Raw genomic sequence first — 18,683 nt, 5'->3', positions numbered from 1 at the left:
GGGTGTGAGTACTGTCCTTGTTATGATTGGGAGCAAGAGAAGTTCCTTATTTGCACAGAGGGAGAGGTTTCTATTCCTGCAGCTTCTGGATTCCCAAAAACAGAGGTGGGTCTTTGATCCATTCTGGACTTCATTGTTCAACGGATTTGTCAAGAAAATGAAGTTCAAGATGACCACCCTTGCTTCTGTTATCCCTTGCCTGGAGAGAGCATCCTGCAGGTTGAGGGCAGCATACCAGCTTCCACGTGGCAATACAGCCAGACCACAGGAAGCTTTTTTTCAATTCATAGTACCCAGTATGCATTGCCGGTATATGGTCCTGCCCTTGGTCTAGCCTCAGCCCTCTGGGGATTCACAAAGCGAACAAAGGCTGTTGTGGCTTATCCGTGCCATCTTGGAATTCAGATATTTCCTTACCCGGATGATTGGCTAGTTCCAGAAGATCAAGGTCACATATCCAGAACAGCCTTCTTGTTTTCAGATGTCTGTTCTCTGGTACAGGTCCAAAATTGGACATAGAAAAATCATTGTTACAGCCTCAACAGAGAATACATGTCATGGGGTGGGCCTTGACAGCACATCTGCCATGGCTTACCTTCCAATGGACAGGTTCCAGGAGATAGTCTCTACAGCTGAGAGTCTCACGTCCACTCTGCAAACAGTGTGCGAGTCTGCAGCTCTTGGGACACATGGCCTTATGCACGTACATGCCATGCTTTACTTGAGATGTCTGCAAACCTGGTTTCATTCAGTATATCCCCCAAACCGACATTCCCTGGGCATGTGAGTTTGCACGAGTGCTTCCATCTTTAAATTGGGGGATAGAACCGTAGAACATATGCAGAGGAGTTCCATTCCTGACCTCAGAACCCACTGTGACTTTCCCCTGGCATTATCTAGACCAGTGAGCTGCTAGGTCACTCCAGTCCTCGACACTGCGAACCAGTCTTACCCTGCTCTGTTGTGAGAACCCCCACTTGCAGGCTGCTCACGCACAGCCTCTAGCATGTAAGCTGCTCCCAGCTATGTGAGTGAGCACTTTTGGCCAGCCGCTGCTTGGATTGTGCAACTGAATGACACTATCTAATATGTCCGGTCCCAGACACAGCCCTAGGAACCTCCATCTTGCAGTGTCCAGTTATGCCCACTGGATGCTGCAAGCTTATATGAGTTCATCAATTTAACAAAGAAATTGATATGTACCAGGCCTATTATCCCAAGGGGAGTCTCTGACATGCATCAAACCAAACACACTGCTTCAGGTAGGCTGGACAAACCAATTTATTAACTACAAAAGATAGATTTTAAGTGATAAGTCAAAGCACAAGAAGTCTGATTTGGTTAAATGAAATAAAAGCAAAACGCATTCTAAGCTGATCTTAACACTTTCAGTGTCCTTACAAACTTAGATGCTTGTCACCACAGGCTGGCTGGTTGCCCTTCAGCCAGGCTCTCCCCTTGGATCAGCACTTGAGTCGCTTGGTGTGGTGTCTGTAGATGGAGGTGGAAGAGTCTGGCAAAATGTTTCTCCCTTTTATCATGTCCTTTCTGCCCTCTTGGCTTTGCCCCCCGCCCTTCAGGGTCAGGTGAGCATTACCTCATTGCAGCCCCAAACTGACCAAGGGAAGGGGGTGACTCACTATAGAGAGTCCAACAGATCCTTTGTTACTGCCTAGGCCAGTGTCCTTTGTTCCTGTGAGGCTGGGCTGGGTTTGTCCTGTACATGCCCTGATGGGGTGTGAACTGCCCCTCTGCTCCTGGAGAGTTTTTGCCTGGGCTTGTTTTAAGTCATGAGGACATGTTTTAAGCCTCATAGCTATCTACATGACATTACAACCTATAACATCACTATAACAACACTGCTGAGTGCATCGTGAGCCTGCCGGAGACACCTAACATGACAGACTTTGCACTGAATATCACACAGTCATAAGGATGAACATGGGAGTGCTGGGTGTTTCCCCGAGGCACAAAGCATCATAGCTACCTTACACAGTAGTCTATAAGGACAAAATCTCGCTACAACTACACCAAAATTCACTCCTAAGGTAGTTTCAGGATTTCATATAAACCTGTCAGTTCACTTACCTGTGTCTTTCCCAAAGCTGCATGCATCTAGCAAAAAAGGGAGACTGTTTGCTTGATGTGAGATGAGCTCTGGCATTGTACCTTCCGAGAACAGACCGGAACAGAAAGCCACCTAGACTTACACTGTTGCCATAGCAGGATGAGTATGAGGACATGAGGACGAGCTGTATCCTCTGAGAATATCGAAGTGGATCTCTGGCTGTATCCTGTCAGATGGTACAGCTGGGAGTAAGGGCTCCCCGTGGGAGTAAGGACTCCCTCTGCAGGGTCACATGCAGCCTCAGCAGCATCCCCTCAAGAAGTGCCCCTTGCTGTTTGCAGGTGAGCTACATGGAGTTCCATCTACACATTCCTGAGACTTTTCACCCTGGTCCAAGACTCCAAGATGTCCTTTGGCACCACAAGCAGCTCTGCCTTCTTCTTGAGTAGTGTCCCAATGGGTGCCCCTCTTCAGGTGTGCGCACGTCCTGTGTACCTTAGATTGGAGATCCTCGCGTTCGGTAGCAGTGCCTGTTGGGTCCGCACAATCACTCTACTCTGCCTCGTGCTCTGCACCATGGCCACAGAGAGCTCCACGGGCGAACCGCCCTCAGTTCCTTCTCAGCTGAGACTGAGCCTCAGCAGTGTCCCAGCTGAGCTGAGCTCAACTGTCATTTTTGTTTTGTTTTTTCCCTAGCTTTACTTAGCGTAATTAGCTTCAGTAGTTAAATCATTACACAAACTACAGGATTTGTTGTAAGGCTGAGCGGCGGGCACTCCTGGTATGTCTGTTGCCGTGGGAAGTCACACGCCCCCTCCAAAAAATGTAATTTTTGTCTGGTTGTGAAATTGAGAGAACCAGGAGATTAAATTGCACCTCCGAATGGCTTCTGACCTGTGCACCAGTCTCCAAGCAAGTTACTCACATCAGCACAGCGCTCCTCTAGAGCTTCTAAGAGGAACTCAAGAATCCTCTCAAAGAGAGACCAAGAAACAGAGCTTGGGTTCCCTGGTAGGGACTCTATCCCAAAGAAACCCTGATCACAGATCACGACAACTGCTTCAGCACCCACTGGTTCCTGACTCTGCACCCACGAGGCTGCAGTGTTCTGTGAGCACCATTAAACCCAAAGAATGTAAGGCTCCCAGCTCTGCGAAATGGTCAGTACCTCAGGGTTTGAGGTGATAAGGAGAAGACTACTCTAAGTTGGTACCAATAGACTCAGCCAAGCCGTCGGTACCATCGTAGACCAGACTGCCATCTAGCAGACACTCCTTGGAGCTCATAAAGCTTACGGCACTGGCAGTAACATCTGCCCAAGCTGCTGTCTTGGTACCAAGCACTTGGGTACTGCAGGAGTTTAGATTTTCATGAGACCTTGCAGCAACAGATGCCTGGCTCCTCATTGCTTGGTACCGATCTGTTCCAAGGCCTCTAGATCCCTTGGCATTCAGCCAGTACCAGCGGAGTCACCACCTTTTCTACCAGTGCTCTTTCAAGAGACTGTCTAAAGCAGGAAATAGACGCTCCCCTGAACTGAGTTGTACCCCTCTAGGATTCTGTATTGGTGAAGGAACCAAGGGCCAGCGAGGTCCTTGGGTGCAGGCATGGCCCCAGCGAACGCTGCTGGCCGAAGTACTCTGTTCATCTGAAAGAGCCACTGTTCCTGTAAGGAAAATAACATTCCTACAGGAACTTTGTTCGCTCTAGGCGGGTCAAACAAAAGCCTTTCAGCCCTGACGCACCAGGGGGTCTCTCCTTGTTTGCAGAAGTAGAACTGTATCCAGCAATAAGTGCCACTTGCTTTCTGCCAGATTCCTGTCTGCTTCCTTGTGCCTGGGCACTGAGCCAACCCCCCCGGTCAGATGGGCCTGTCCCGTCCGTAGCCTATGGCACTGATGGGTAAAGAGTGGCTGCTGCTGAATGTCTGTTTCATCTGTCCTGTTTCTCTCTGCATCCCTGCAACTGTCCTCTCTGCCGTCGCCCATTCCCCTCTCCAGCTTGCCAACGCTGTTTTTTCTTTCCCTGCGAGAATTTGACAGGACCATCCCTGTTCTCAAGACAGAGGACTTCTCTCCCGGGCGGCATCGTTACAGACTCCAGCATGTTTGGTGCTGGGGAGAGGTGCTGGCTTGAAAGCTCTAGGAACTCAAGTCTTCTGGTCTCAGAGGGTGTCCCACATGGCCGGTGACATGGCAGGTTTTCCGCATGCTCTGCTCTTCCAGTCTGCCTCTTCCTTGCCGTGAGAGTGGCTCATTCAACCCTTGACTCCTCTGCTCAGATGGCCTGGCTGCGTCACCTGGGCAGATGTCGCATCGGACACTGACTGATGGCCATAGCCTGTTCCTTGTGCGCCGGGCTGCCCTAGAGAGGAAACCCATGGCCCTTTCTCCTGAGCCAGCCATCTCTTTTTGGGGATCTTCTGCTGCTTTGACCTCCCCGTGGAATTACGCCAAAGCCTTTGTTACACTCCATCCTCCAGTCAGCCCTGGTGCTCTTTCCTCCACACCTGACTCTCAGGCAGTGTCTCTACAGCTGCTTTATCCTCCTCTTGTATCTGCAGTAAGTGTGTGCATGTTACAAGATCCCTCGGGGCTATATTGTTTCCCACCCTTGTGAACCTAGTCTGCACCCTGGTGAGTATTTTGCACCTAGCTATGGAGGCAGATTCAGACCAGAACTGCTGTGTGCTCCATGGCTGCCCTGACAGCAGTCCTAGGGCCTTTGCCAGGGAGCGTGTTGCTTTCTGTTCGTGTGACGGTCATGTCAGCCAAAACTGCGCCCCTTTGTGCTGGGCGTAGTGCGAAGCAGAGTTGTCCCAGCGAGCTTACGACAATCTAAACAGACACGACAGATGCATGGTGGGAGAAAGGAAGCATCATTGTCCCTATTTTATGACTGTGGGCTGAGCCGCAGAGGAGGGAAGTGACTTGGCCACGGTCATGCAGTGAGTTGGTGGCAGAGGTGGGAATTGAACCCACAGCTCGTGAGTCCCAGTCTGGTGCCTTAACCACATGACCATCCTTCCTCCTCATGCACCTCTGCCCTCGTTTCTCTCTCTGCAGTACGAGAAAGCTCTCCTGCGAGGCTACGTGGAGTGCTGCTCCAACCTGACCTGGTGCACTAACCCCCAGGGCTGCGATCAGATCCTTTGTAAGGAGGGACTCGGCTGCGGAGAGGCCTGCTCCAAGTGCTGCTGGATATCCTGCTTCAACTGCAATTTCCCAGAGGTATGGCTGAAGTTTGTTCAGCTGCGGGCCTGTCTTCACGCCGGCTCGCTACTGCCTTCCCACTCCCTCATGATTCATGCTCTGTCCCTTGCAGGCTCATTACCCGGCCAGCTGCAGCCACATGTCTCAGTGGATGGATGACGGTGGGTACTATGAAGGGATGACGGTGGAAGCCCAGAGCAAACACCTGGCCAAACTCATCTCTAAGCGCTGCCCAAGCTGCCAGGCTCAGATAGAGAAAAACGAGGGCTGTCTACAGTGAGTATCTTTCCTCATTTGGGAGCTGGGCCAGGAGGAGATGGGAGGGATCCAGGCAGGTTTCTGGGGCACTTAAGAACATAAGAACGGCCACACTGGGTCAGACCAAAGGTCCATCTAGCCCAGTATCCTGTCTTCTGATAGTGGCCAGTGCCACGTGCCCCAGAGGGAATGAACAGAACAGGGAATCATCAAGCAGTCAGTCCCCTGTTGTCCATTCCCAGCTTCTAGCAAACAGAGGCTCTGGACACCCTCCCTGCCCCTCCTGGCTGATAGCCATTGATGGACCAATCCTGCATGAATTTCTTGAGTTTCTGTTTTTGCTGGTCCTGAGCGTCTGTGCTGTTGTCTTGTTACCCCATTGAACTGCTGAGCTGCTCTGGTTCATGGGATTTGCGGAGCCCTTTGCTGATCCCAGGTCCTCGATGGCCAGAATGAACCCCCCTGATGGCTCTGCAGTGCTGTACGTGATATAAGTGGGTAGGTCTTAGTCTGTTTTTCAGTGGACAGTTGCCCACCTCACCACAACTGGAACATGGCCTGGTCTGCATGCTGGAGCGCAGGAGATGCTCAGCTCTGCCACGCTGCTCTTCAAGTGACTTGAGCCAGATCACCCACATTGTGCTTGCGAATGATCAGGAGAGCAGTGTTGTGGCACTAGGTGCAAGTGGCTTATACAAGAGAGGGGGTCATTGATGTCTGAGCAGAGAGGATGAAACTTTCCATGGGACGAGCGCAAGGTGCCATGCAGTAACTGCACCCGTGAAGGATGTTGAGGGGTTAAGCGCCCTGTCTGACAGCTGAAGTGCTGAGGATCACCTGTCCAGGCCATGCAATCTCGAGCGAGCAGCCTTGGGTGAGGGGTTTGCAAGGCAGAGTGCTGAGGGAGGACGAGGAGACTGAAGCAATGAGACTTGTGAGCCACAGAGGCCCCAGAGAGCTGCCTCTGCAGCCAGGGCAGTGCTTTGAGGTTCTGCAGGATAGAGTTGCTCATGCCATATTTTACCACCCTGTCCAAAGCTCTGTTTTCATCACAAATTACACAAAGAAAATGCCCAACTCCACCTCACTGATTTCTGCTCCAAATGGGAAACCGAACCCCAGAGCACGGAAATTGTCAGCACTGCTAGGCATAGGGGCAACAGGTGTTCTCCTTCCAGTACTATCAGTGCAGATCCTGCTCTGTGCACAGCCCAAAGCACAGAGCCCTCTGACTTTTGGGAGCATGTGGCCTTTGCCTGGACCTGTGGAGCGCTCCATGGTAAGCTATGTTCCTGCCTCCCTTGGTTCCTTCCCACACCAAACCAGCAAACTGAAACTTCCTCTGGTTTCTCAACTTCCTACTCGTTGGGCACTTCTTATGTTTGCGCCTTAATTAGGAGCTAGCTTCAGCGTAAACTATGTTAGCACAGCGATAGAACTAGAACTAGTGTGTGGCGTGGGCATGTCTTTACAAGGTTCTTAATTCTGACTCACCTGCCCTCTCTAGCCTCTTTGAGGTCGTTTTGGTGGTTTTGCTGTAGGGGCAAATAAGAAAAACCCCAGGTTTCAGGACTGATTTTCAAGAAGTCCATAATAGACCCCTTATGGTTTCTTTGTTCCTAGACATAGGGCCTTGAATTAATGTAGATCCCCATACAGCACTGGGAGACTGTCTTCTGGAAAGCAGCGAGTCTGGAAAGGACTTGAGGGTAATGGAGGAAATCAACTGTACACATGCCCTTAGTGTGATGTTGTATCAAAAAGTCTGTGGGTCCTTTCACGTATAAATGGGAACACAGAGGAGGAGTAGGGAGGTGGCATCACATGTGACTAGGGTGCTTCTGAGACTATTCCTGGAAGCTATCCATTGTCCATTTCTGGTGCCCACACTTTAAAAGGAGTTCGTCCAAAGAGCTGCCAAAGCTATATGAGGCCTGGAAAACCTGTCTCCCAGTGAGAGACGAAAGCAACCCAGTCTTTGTGTAGGGGTTTAGTGGACAAGAGAGAGAGCCTAGAAGTACCTGCCTGCAGAGATGATTTCTGATGCTAGAGGGCTCTTTAATTCAGCAGGAGGCAGCACAAGAGCTGGTGGGTGGACGTTGAAGCTCAAAGCAAAATATTCAGATGGGAGATAAAGCATCCTTTTTTGCGAGTAGTTAACCCTTGGGACTAAAGGCTGGATTCTCCATCATGTGGCATTGTGCCATCAAGATTGGGTGTCTTCTAGTAGTCATGCTCTGGCTCCATCACAGGTCAGGGAGCAAAGCTATTCTTTGAGAGTCTGTGTGTTCCCACTTACAGGAATGGTGCCCTGGTCCCTTGAGTCTGCAATGCCCATTGGGCTGCACTCTCTTTAGTGGCATTGAACGTTCAACACCCAACATTACTTGAGCGCATGCAGCCCTCAGCTGCCTCAGGGTACTGAAAGGTCTGGGCTCTGAACAATCTCAGAACAACCCTCATCAGCTCCTAGACCCACTATAACTAAGTGGGTAAAGCTGTTGCCTCCACACTCAGATATTGTCTCCAAGGCCCATTCCTTCCTCTGGATTCAGCCGGGCTTCAGCTGACATCTTGGTTATTGAAAAGAGAGCCTGAACAATGCTCCATCAATCTGCCAGAGTCATCCAGACTTTGCTGGCACCCAGGAGAGCCTCATAGTCCTCTATCTGGTCCAGGTTTAGTGGCTGGTGCCAAGAGCATGGGGCGGACCCCAGGAAACGGAGGATTTCAGCCATTTTGGACATTCTCCAGGCACAAGGGCCTTCAGTCCAGCACCACAGCTCACCAAGTTTCTGCTTTCAGGAGCATCTTTTTTATGGGGTCTGCGGGATCCTTGGCAGAGAACCCCAGACCTCCAGGTTCCTCAGAGTGGTCAGGCCAGTCTTCCCAAAATGGGATCTGCTACAGGTTTTGAACGCTCTAACATATCATCCCTTCAAGCCCCTGACTTCAGTATCCATAAAAATCTGTTTTCTTGTCGCTGTCGCATCTGCTAGATGGTTGTCAGATCTGGCATTATTGTCTGTACAGGAAGCAGAGTGGTGCTGAGAACTAGAGTTCTTTCTTCATGAAGTAAATTCTCCCTTCTGTAGTTCCCAAGAAGCCATCCATCCTTTGTTCTGTCTGAAGCCGCAAGATCTGGTAAAGAAGTGACACATCCCAGAGCTCAGGAAAGTGGTGGAAATCTACATCAAGCGCATGGAATCCACAACGAGGTCAGGTGCCCTGTTTGTGTCCTGCCAGCCTAAATGTCAAGGAGTCAGTTTCCAAGTCATCCATCGCTAGGTGGCTTCGGCTCTGTATCATTGAGGCCTACAAGGCATCAGAAACCCAGCTCTGGAGGGTATCAGCACACTCCACAAGAGCTCTAGCTGCCTCGTGGATGGAACGAAGAAGATATTCCACACTGAACATCTGCAGAGCAGCCATCTGATTACCAGCCAGCACTTTCATCAGTCACAAGAAGGTGGACTTTCTGTCCTCAGCAGAGGCTTCCTTTGGCAGGCAGGTGCTGCAGGCAGTGGTCCAAAAATGATGTTGACCTTTGAGCAATTCTTACAAAAAAGGGTGGTCCCCTTTTTTCCCTCTTCTTTCTCATTGCTCGGTTTCTTACCTTCCTCTCCAAACCTCCATTCACTGCTTGCTACTTCCCTGTCGTCTCAGAATTGTGGGAGATGCTGGGCTGCAGAATGGAAGATTTTTTCTTTTTTTTTTTTTGGTAACCGATAACATCCTTTCTGCTGGCAGCATCTCTCACAGTTCTACCCACCCTGCAGGGCGTTATGCCGAAGAGTCTAGTATTTTCTTTGTGCTGGATCGTTATGTTGCAGGCTGTATGCGAATTCTCCAGAGCTGCTGTGCTCCCATGGAAGTTGCGGATCTCTTTCTATGAGTTCTGCACAGCTTTGGAATGACTCTTCTGGCAGCAAGCAAGAGCAGGGGGGTGGCCAGTGCTTGTGATGCTGCAACTTTGGACAGCCTCTGTGAACAGCAACGCAGAGAGGTGCAGCCTAAGTGTCATGGAGTTGTGAGAGATGCTGGTAGCAGAAAGGAGATTATTGTTAGGAAATCTTCCAATTCCTTGCCCTCTTTCCCCTCCACTGCACGTGCTTATTCGTTACGCTCTTTTGCTTCAGTCTAAACTGTAAACTTGGGACAGGGTCTCTCTATTTTTGTACAGCACCCTGGGTTCCTTGATCTTAACTGGGGCCTCTGAGTAACTCTGATAGAATAAAAATAATGGTTTGTGTGTGAGGAAAGCATGCAGAGCTGAGCATGTGAGACTCAGCCACCCCTGTACACCAGCACCACAGCCAGATTCCAGTGCCCAGGAACCGGGCAGGTGTCTGCAGGGTACTGCAGGGACTGCACCTTGCATCAGGCCAACTTCAGCTCCCCTTCTCTCTCCTTCCTGTGCAGCATGACCTGTGCCAAATGCAACCATGGATTTTGCTGGCGTTGTCTCAAGCCCTGGAAGCCGACGCACAAGGATTATTACAATTGTTCGGCCATGGTGAGTGTTTGCTGCATGCAAGCGGTTTGGATACTCCTTGGGGTGAGGACAAACTTCGGGACTCTGGGGATCACCTCTCGTGCTAGGCCTGTGGCATTTGGTGGTTGTGGGTCTTGTGTTGACCCCGCCATGGAGATATCTGCCACTCTGGGTAACTGCTGCCTTTCCCTGCAGGTGAGCAAAGCCGCTCGGCAGGAGAAGCGTTTCCAGGACTACAATGAGAGGTGCACTTTCCATCATCAAGCAAGGGTGAGGGCTTCTCCCACACTCCGGGCACAGGCCCTGGCTTCTAACCCCAGGTGCCCACAGCAGGCGATTCAGACTCCAGTGTGGCTGGAGTTGAGGACTGGGCTGCAGATCTGTGTGGTGGAGTTGAGCGTCCCCCCCTCCCCCGTGGCGTGTGATAAAATTCTCTCGCAGTTTGCTCCTCTCTGCCGACTCTGCTTGGAAGCGTGGGGATGAGGCTGGTGCGGTGGCAGAGAACAAGTCAGGTCCAATAAGGACGTGTAGACTTCTGTGCAGGCCACTGGTAGGAGATAGAAGCTGCTGGAACTTTGCTGCCACTGCTCCTCAAAGACCTTGCCAAGAAGAAGGACAGGATCGGCCTGGTGGTTGCTGCCATGGAGCAATGTATAAATTCATAGGGCATTAGCTCTTCATTAGACTTCACCAGCTATGAGGGGTGGGAGTCAGTTTTCATAGGTGGTCAGTCAGGCATTCCCCAGCAATTCTAGGTGCAGATCCATCGTGGCAGGTGAGATGGAGACGGATGGTGTCGCAGGAGGCACCTCGGTCTCAGCAAGGCACAATCGGTCACAAGCTCTTTGCATTGAGCAGACTGAGGATCGCTCCGCGCAGCTCACCAAACAGAATAGCTGGGCTGGCAGTGTGATCGTAACAGAGGGACGAGGCAGAAACCTCCCTGAACCTGGGAGCCCAGTCCTTTGTAAAGAGAAGGAGGGGAGGCTGAGCCCTTCTGGCTGGGGCAGTGATCTGGAAGCCGGTGGAGGGTGAAGCTGGGAGATGACTTTGCTCTTGGTGGTTGTAGGAATTTGCTATGAACCTAAGAAGCAGAGTTTCTGCCATCAGTGACGTGCCGCAGATTCGAACCTTGACCTTTGTTGTGGATGCCTGCAAAGTCCTGGAACAGGCCCGGAAGGTAAATGCGTGAGGAGCGGGAGACTGATTGGCTTTATTTTGAGGTATTACAGCAGTGCTTAGTGACCCCATGGTGCTGGGCACTAAGAGATGGTCCCTGCCCCAAAGAGCTTGCAGGCCCAATAGCTAAGATGGACACAGGCTTGGAGGGGGAATGGAGGCACAGAGAGGAGAGTCATTGGTCCAGGGTCATGCAGCAAGGCTGGGTCTAGAACTCTAGAACTCCCAAGTCCTGGTTGGTGTCTTAACTACTGGACCAGACTGACCTGTCATTGAGCCATAGACACTGGAGAGGGGAAAATCCTATTAAATTACCTAGTCCATGCCCTAGCGTCAGTGCAGGGGTGCACCTAGTAGCCTTCACCAGGGCTTTGCCTTGTCCACATTGAGATTTCCCAAACGATGGAACTTCCTTGGGTGTGAACTTGGAGGGTTGTTGGGTAAGGGTGTAAAAAATATGGAACAAGTTTTTTTTGGAGAGCGAGGAGGGATTGTTAGGGAGCTTCCCCCCATGCAGACCCTGACTGAACCCTAGCCTCTCCTGTTCAGTCAGGCACATCTGTTCCTGTTCCCAATGTGTTCCTGCACCCCCATGTGTCCCTCCACCCCCACTCAGACACCCACTCACCCCTCCTCATGTGGCCATGAACCCCCTTCCCCCATCCCCATGTGTGTCTGTGCCTCTGCCCAGCCACCCCACTCCCCATGTGTCTCTGTGCTCCCACCCAGCCACCACGTCTCCATGTAGCTCTGCACCCCTCCCCCATCACCATGTGGCCCTGCACCTCCACTCCCATTCAGTCCCTGCCCCAGTCTGGTCCTCCTCCATGAGCTCCTGTCTGACCCCCGCCCCAGTACCGCACATTGTCTCCCCATTGCCCCTGTCTCCTAACCTGGCCCACTGCGAAGAAGGCAGGCTCTTTCTCTTCCCTTGCTGGTGGGGAGCTGCTGCTTTGTTCAGTTGCCACAGCACCCTCTGGTGGGCAAAAAGCAGAACTGCAGCAACATTTTGGCAGATGCTTTTTTCTGTGCACAAATTTTAAAATGTGCAGGGCTCATTAATTACGCACATGCACAGTAGCGCAGAATTCCCCCAGAAGTAAAGAACACCTTTGTGCATCTCTGCTCTGAACTCTCAGGAAAGGTAACGGGCCCTGTGGCAGCTCTTCTGTGCTCCTCTTCTGTTTACTTCCAATCCTGCTCTAAAAGTCGGTACCTCCTTTGTTTTCTGCACGTGCCTGACGCCACTTACGTTCTGCATGTTTTTTCAGAAATATTTCAATGGTTGGTTAGCTGTGTTAGCTATTTCCCGCAGCTCTAACCTGGCTAACGTGTTTTTGTTCATGCTTTCCAGATAGAGAAGGCAATTTACCCGGGGGTTTTGGTTGGCACCTGAGCCCTTGGGTAGCATCATATTGTCCAAACTTGTCTTGTTTTGTCTGTCACGTGTAAATGACAGCGGAGTGTATCTGCCATTAACAGTCCTGTTCTTCCTCTCCCTGCTACTGTGCTCTTGTCTTCAGTTCTTCTCTCAAGGCCTGAACAGCACCCTTGAGTATAATTAACCCTGCTTTATGTTGTCAGTTGTTATCTATGCATAACAATCCGAGAGTGGCTCTGTCTGGCCCCATCTCCTGGTCAGTGGTTGGAAAGCAGCCTCCTCTGGGCTCATCTCAATCTGTGACATTTAATTGGTCATTTAATTGGTCAGTGAACCACGGGGAAAGGAATGTACCCCTGAGACTGGCTGAACAGAGTCGGCATCTGGGCAGTGCTCCCTGGGCCTGGGAAATGCCCAGAACTTTCAAACCTAAAAGTTGTAAAGGGCAGTGTAATGCTGGAGAGAGTGGATTGGAAACCTGGCTGCCTGATAGGGACACTTTCCATCACTCCTAGTAAACCATAAACGCCCTTCAAGAGCTACCACTTTGATCCAGCGTCCTCCGGGGGCAGAGGAGTTCTACAGAGATCCTGCTGTTCTTAGCTAGACTGGTCCAGAGTTTTCAGGCTCTCCCACTCGCTGTCTCAATGGCAAATGCAGCCACCTCCCGTCAGAGAGGAGAGCACGTCTGCCGTTAGGGAACTGGCCTTAGATTATGTGAGCTGTGTGTGAATACGAGGGCTCGTGCTGCTGTTGCTCTCCATCTGGCTTGGCTACCAACAGGTCTGAGGTTTCAGGTGCCATTCAAGCCCTTCCATCATTCTGTTCTTATTCCCAGTTCCCATCCTCCTGTCATCGCTGTAGCATGTGCAACCCCCATAGAAACCAACTTCTGCATGTCACATACATGTAGCTCTCCTGGCCTCGGGCCTTAAGGAGGACCACTGATCGGGTTCTCCTGTGGACGTCCGTGGAACCTGCAAGAGGCACTGCTGATAGGGAATGCCTGTGGGAATGTGTTTGTGCTGAGATGCTGTGTAACCCTATGGGAGCCCCTTTGCCCTCTCCTGTCTGCTGCTAGGCTAAGTTTTCTTACACCTTTACCTTGGCTAGTTCCTGCCTTGATTTAACTCGGCACGTCCATGAATCTCATGACCGTGCTCACGTCTAGTTTGGGCATCCCTGCTAGCCTGTATGTGTGCCTTGCTTGGCACCGGTTGTGCCATCCCTGCCCGCTGTTTGCTCACTCTGTGGTGCCAGTTCACATGCTGTCCATGCTTTGACGTGGGTGGCTACCCCCGGGTCAGAGCTGGGACTGTCAAAGCCCACCTGGCGCGCTGCAGTGGGTTAGGGTGTTCCCATTAGTGCCAGGTGAAGTCAGAAATGAACGTCCAGCTTAGAGCCCCCAGCTGTTCTGTCCGTGCTGGCCCTGGGCACTGACAGCCGGCTCTGTGCTGCTCCAGGTGCTGGCTTACTCCGCTGTCTACAGCTACTACAACCAGGACACTGAGAAGATGGATGTCATGGAGCAGCAGACGGAGAACCTGGAGCTACACACCAATGCTCTGCAGATCCTTCTGGGTGAGGGGATGGTGCTGCTGCCTGAGGCTGGCAGCTGCACAGCGAGGGAAGCGTGCTCACCGACTCCGTAGCTCTGTCCTACTATTGGGTTGGAGGTGTCCCATCCAGGAGCTGCTCTGGCCTGGTTCTGGCTTGGTTTATCTGACGGATACAGATTTTTACAGGGAGGGTAATTATCACTGGGACAATTCACTGAGGGTTGTCCTAGATTCTCCATCAGCGTTAATCTTTAACCCGTGGTTGGCTGGGTTTCTAAGGGAGCTGCTCTAGCTCAAACAGGAGTTTGTGCAGGGAAGTTCTGTGCCCTGTGCTGTACAGGAGGTCAGATTCCAATCACAATGGTTCCTTCTGGCCTTGGAGCTTGGGAGTCTAAATCTGGCTGCTGGCAGGCCAAGGCAGAACAAGAGGAGTCTCCCAGCACTCCCTCCACCTCAGCCCTGCCAAAAGGAAGGCTGCTGCCGGCAGGGCCACCTAGCGAGTGCGCCTGTGCCTGCAGGCGGCGGGGCGGGGGGTAGACCCGTTCACCTAGGGCATCCGCGCTCGCTTCTGGTGACGGGCCCCTGAGTAGGGATGCTGTGTAACGCTGCCTCTCTTGTGTTCCAGAGGAGACTCTGCTGCAGTGTCAAGACCTGGCCTCCTCCATTCGGCTGCTCAAAGCCGAGCATTTTAACACTGGCCTGGAGCTGGTGCGCAGGATCCAGGAGCGGGCTCCTCGCGATCCTGCAGCACTCCACTCAGGTACCAGCTGCATTTCAGCTGGGGCATGTGGGTGGGGGTGGGAGGGAAGGGCAGGCTTTGTCCGCTAAGCTGTGTCATGGAGTGTGAGTGGGGGCAGGAAGGGGGTGTGAAGTGCCCCGCCTCTGTCTCTTGTTCTGACTGTTCCATCCTGGCAGGATTTCCGCGTTTGGCTTCCAGGCCCGGCCAGGCTCTGACCAGAGGAGATGAAGTTGTCAAATGTGCCTAATGCAGCACCACCTTACAAAGAGTGAGGTTTCTTTTCGGCAGGGGACACTGGGGAGGGGAGGAGCAGGATGCTGGTGCTTCCGACTGGATGCCCAAGTGTTTGTGACGCCAGCTCAGGGCTCCCACACCTTCCTGGGTCTACACTGTCGCCATGGTAGAGGGGACCAGGCCTCCCTGCAGGCAGCCAGTGCGCTGGTGTGAGCAAAGCAACCACTGAGGAACGGGAAGGCCAATAACACAATAGCGGTAATGCCACTAGAGAAATCCCTGGGGTGGCCTCCCCTGGAGACGGCGTGCAGTGCTGCTCACCGCAATCTCCCCCAAGGCAGTGCAGCGCTAGGGGGGGGTGACACGAACTGCCAGGGGCCTGCAGAGCTCTTCTGTGAAGACAGGCTGCAATCAGGACTGTTTGCTTTAGAGACGAGACCGAAGGGGAGATGATAAAAGTCTGTGACTTGAAAGCCTGGGACAGGGAAAGCGCATGAGGCGCTTCGGTTTCTCCCTGTCTCCTAGCATGAGAACAAGGGAAATTTCAAACCCTTCACAGCAGGTGAAAGAAAAGCCTCTGCCAGCTGTGATCACACTGCAGACTTCCTGCCAGCGGCCGTCTGAGGCCAGAATGTAGCAGGAGTCAGCCGGGGAACAGCCACTTTCCATGGCTAGCCAGGGAAGAGCTGTCATAGCTCATGTTAACAATGCTTGGAAGGGATGGAAAGCTCCTGCTCAGGGCTGGACAGTCTCTAGCCAGTAGGGATCAGCAGATCACCAGATGCAGGGGGCCAGTTTTCACCCCGCCTACTGCGAGGTTTTCACCCCTTTTCCCTGGTCCATCTACCGCTGGCCCCTATGTCAGAGACAGGAAACTGGCAGCCAGGTCTGATCCAGTCTGCTCATTGCTATGGGCCTAGGGACCCAGGGAGCCACGCTGGTGGATATCTCCCCGCTTTCCCAGGCAGGGGGTTGAATTCTTTCCAGAGACCTGGGCTCTAGCCATTGCCAGAGCTGGTCTGTCTGACTTTGTGATTGGTGGCTCCATCAGGCCTGGCAGGAGACAGGCTGTCCCGGGAGCAGCCTGCGCTGTGGCTGATGCAGAGGGCTCCGATCACCCAAACGCTTCTCGGGGCCGGGGAGCCAGACAGTGCCCCCGATGGCCCATGAGTGTGGGATGGAGGGGGAAGGACACCAGGCCAGTCTCTGAGCTGAGTCCTGCATCCCGGACCTGCCCGCCTGCCTGATGCTCGGCTCAGGCAGGAAACGCTTGGCGTGCGCCCCACTCTCTTCATTTGCTTCTGCGCAGGCTGAAGTTCGATGGGGCATCCGACTCCCCTGACACAGATGAGGGGGCCAAAGAGGAGGAGGATGAGGAAGATGAGGAGTATGTCCCAGATTGGCAGGAGGAGTATGATGAAGACCTGGATGATGACAACTTTTCCTATGATGACGAATCGGAGAATCTAGAGCGCGATTCCTTCTTCTTTGATGACGAGGATGAAGCTTATGACTAGAGGTGGCCCCCGTGCTGCTGAGCCCATCTTAGAGCCTAACATGACACCACCTCTCCTCTGCCAGCCAGCTCTGACACGCACCGCCGCTCCCTGCTCTGCCCCAGCCATGCCGGGGGCCCCCAGACACCAGCAGGGGCTGTTCACTAGTTTCCAATAAAAGGGAAGTTTCCTTTTAGGGCTGGTTTGCTCTGTGACTCTGTTGAACTTGCTTGGCCACTGTCCCTGGGCCCAGGTCCCGTTACCTCTGTTCCTGTTCTAGCACATACCCTCAAGGATACTGCAGGCCCCATGGATCTTGAAGGCCTGGCCCCTGGGGAGGGTGGACAGACCCAGTCGGTGTGTGAAGGGATGTGCTGTGTGCAGTGCCCCATCCCTTCCCCGGTAGTAGCGTTCCCACCTGCCTGGCCCTGCCGTCTCAGTCCGGCACGCTGGGAAATAGCATCTCCCAGTCCAGGGGCGGGGGCGGGATCCCACATGCTGCCTTCTGGTGCCAGCAGTGCCTCTGGAAGTAACGTGCTGCCTCTGGCCCTGAGTGAACTCCCCGGTCACACTCGGTGCGTGAGAATTTCACAGTGCGGGGCTGCTCCCGTCCGCTGCACTTCCAGAATGGGGACAGGCCCGACCTGGCAGGGCAGTGCACATGGCAGCAGGGGGCGGTGGGAACGGTTCTCAAAGTAAGTGTCCAAACTGGAGCCAAAGTGCCCCCCCTGGAGCTGGCTGGGGGCTGGGCGCGGCCACCCCGGCTCGGCCTGGCTGTGTGTGTTGGGCCTGGAGGGGCGCGTTGTCTGTAACTGCATTTTTGCTCGTTTACCATTGGAGTTGTGGCCTTCTCTGGTGTGAAGGGGGGTCATGCGGAAGGCCGTATAGATAGTATAAATATATATATATGTGCAGAAGCTGTCATTGTTCACAGATTATACTTTATCTTTCTGGAAAAGAAAAACCCTACAGATACAGCTTCCGTTTATGAAATAAAAGGCTTTTCTTCTAGCACCGGCCTCTGTGTCCTCCTGTGGGGATGGGGGGGACCCCCAGAAGAGCCCAGCCCATCAGTCAGAGCAACCTGACATGGCCCCGTTGCTTCCCGAAGGTGCCCTGTTTTATGGAGAGGCAGTGGCTTGGCCACGGTCATCCTGGGGGTTAGTGGTGGCATGAGGAGAAAACCCGTCTCCTGACTGTCTTGTCTCCAGGCCCTGGATCGTGCTGCGTTCTCTGAGCCAGAGCGTCGGAGCCAGCCTCTGTCCAGTTGGACAGCAGCTGGGAACTTGTCAGGATATGGCAAAGAAGCCCCCCGCCCCGCCCCGCCCCTGGCCCATGTGGGAAAGGAACGACTTCTCAGCGGGAACCTGCCCCTTGACTCATGTCATGCTCCAGCTCGCTCTAGATGTTCCTGTCCCATTGGTTTGCACTCCAACGATCCCGCTGCACTCCTCTGTCTCCCCGGGCCACTGATTTGAGGCCACCTCTTCCCCATAGGGACAGGGGCCTGTGCTGGTTAGAGCTGGCAGTGCCAGGGGGCAGTGGGCCCACCCTCTGCTCTGCATTCAGGGTCATTCTGGAGCCCTGCAGCCTCATTCTCCACCCCCTCCGTGTGTGTCTCAAGCACTGAGCTGTGAACACGCCCTGCCCATCCTGCCTTGGGCGATGTTTCTATCTGCGCTCCAGGTAGAGCGTGTGCGCGATCCTGCTCCCCCTTCACTTACACATTGGGCAGCTTTGCTAATGCTGGCTTGGCCGGGCCGCCAGGGGGCACGGGCATCCCGCTGCGGAGGGGCAGCCTCTAGGGAGCGTGGATTGTGCAGAGAGCCTGGAGGGAGGGACAGCGCTCCCTGCAGGACGTGTACTCCCAGCACCAGGCGGCTCTTGCAGCTCCAGCTGGGGCAGTGCGGCTGCTGGCGCGTACCCGAGCAAGGTGGCTGCTTGGGAACGAGGCTAGAGTGGATACAGCTAGATACACACGTGCCTGTGTGATTCCGCCTCCGGCCAGGCTGACAGCCTTTTGCACTAAGATCCTGGGCCTAACACGGCTACGTCAGCACCG

General features: G+C 53.2%; 1 protein-coding gene across 1 annotated transcript in view; it reads left to right on the top strand.

Annotated features, from left to right (window-relative positions):
• LOC115649446 (cullin-9-like) overlaps positions 1-17,632 on the top strand; it is a 61,277-nt gene extending 43,645 nt beyond the window's left edge. Inside the window, 10 exon segments of the mRNA XM_030558380.1 lie at positions 5,134-5,298; positions 5,393-5,556; positions 9,961-10,054; positions 10,229-10,303; positions 11,103-11,213; positions 14,057-14,174; positions 14,778-14,881; positions 14,883-14,912; positions 15,068-15,159; positions 16,435-17,632. Of these exon segments, the coding sequence (XP_030414240.1) occupies positions 5,134-5,298; positions 5,393-5,556; positions 9,961-10,054; positions 10,229-10,303; positions 11,103-11,213; positions 14,057-14,174; positions 14,778-14,881; positions 14,883-14,912; positions 15,068-15,159; positions 16,435-16,642 (1,161 nt within the window). The 3' untranslated portion in view covers positions 16,643-17,632.
• The last annotated feature ends 1,051 nt before the right edge of the window (positions 17,633-18,683 follow it).

This window comes from Gopherus evgoodei, chromosome 3 (assembly GCF_007399415.2).
Source record: "Gopherus evgoodei ecotype Sinaloan lineage chromosome 3, rGopEvg1_v1.p, whole genome shotgun sequence".
In the NCBI taxonomy this organism is placed as follows: domain Eukaryota; kingdom Metazoa; phylum Chordata; order Testudines; family Testudinidae; genus Gopherus; species Gopherus evgoodei.
The sequence above is the reverse complement of the archived record's forward strand: the minus strand, read 5'-3'. Positions and strand labels throughout refer to the sequence as shown.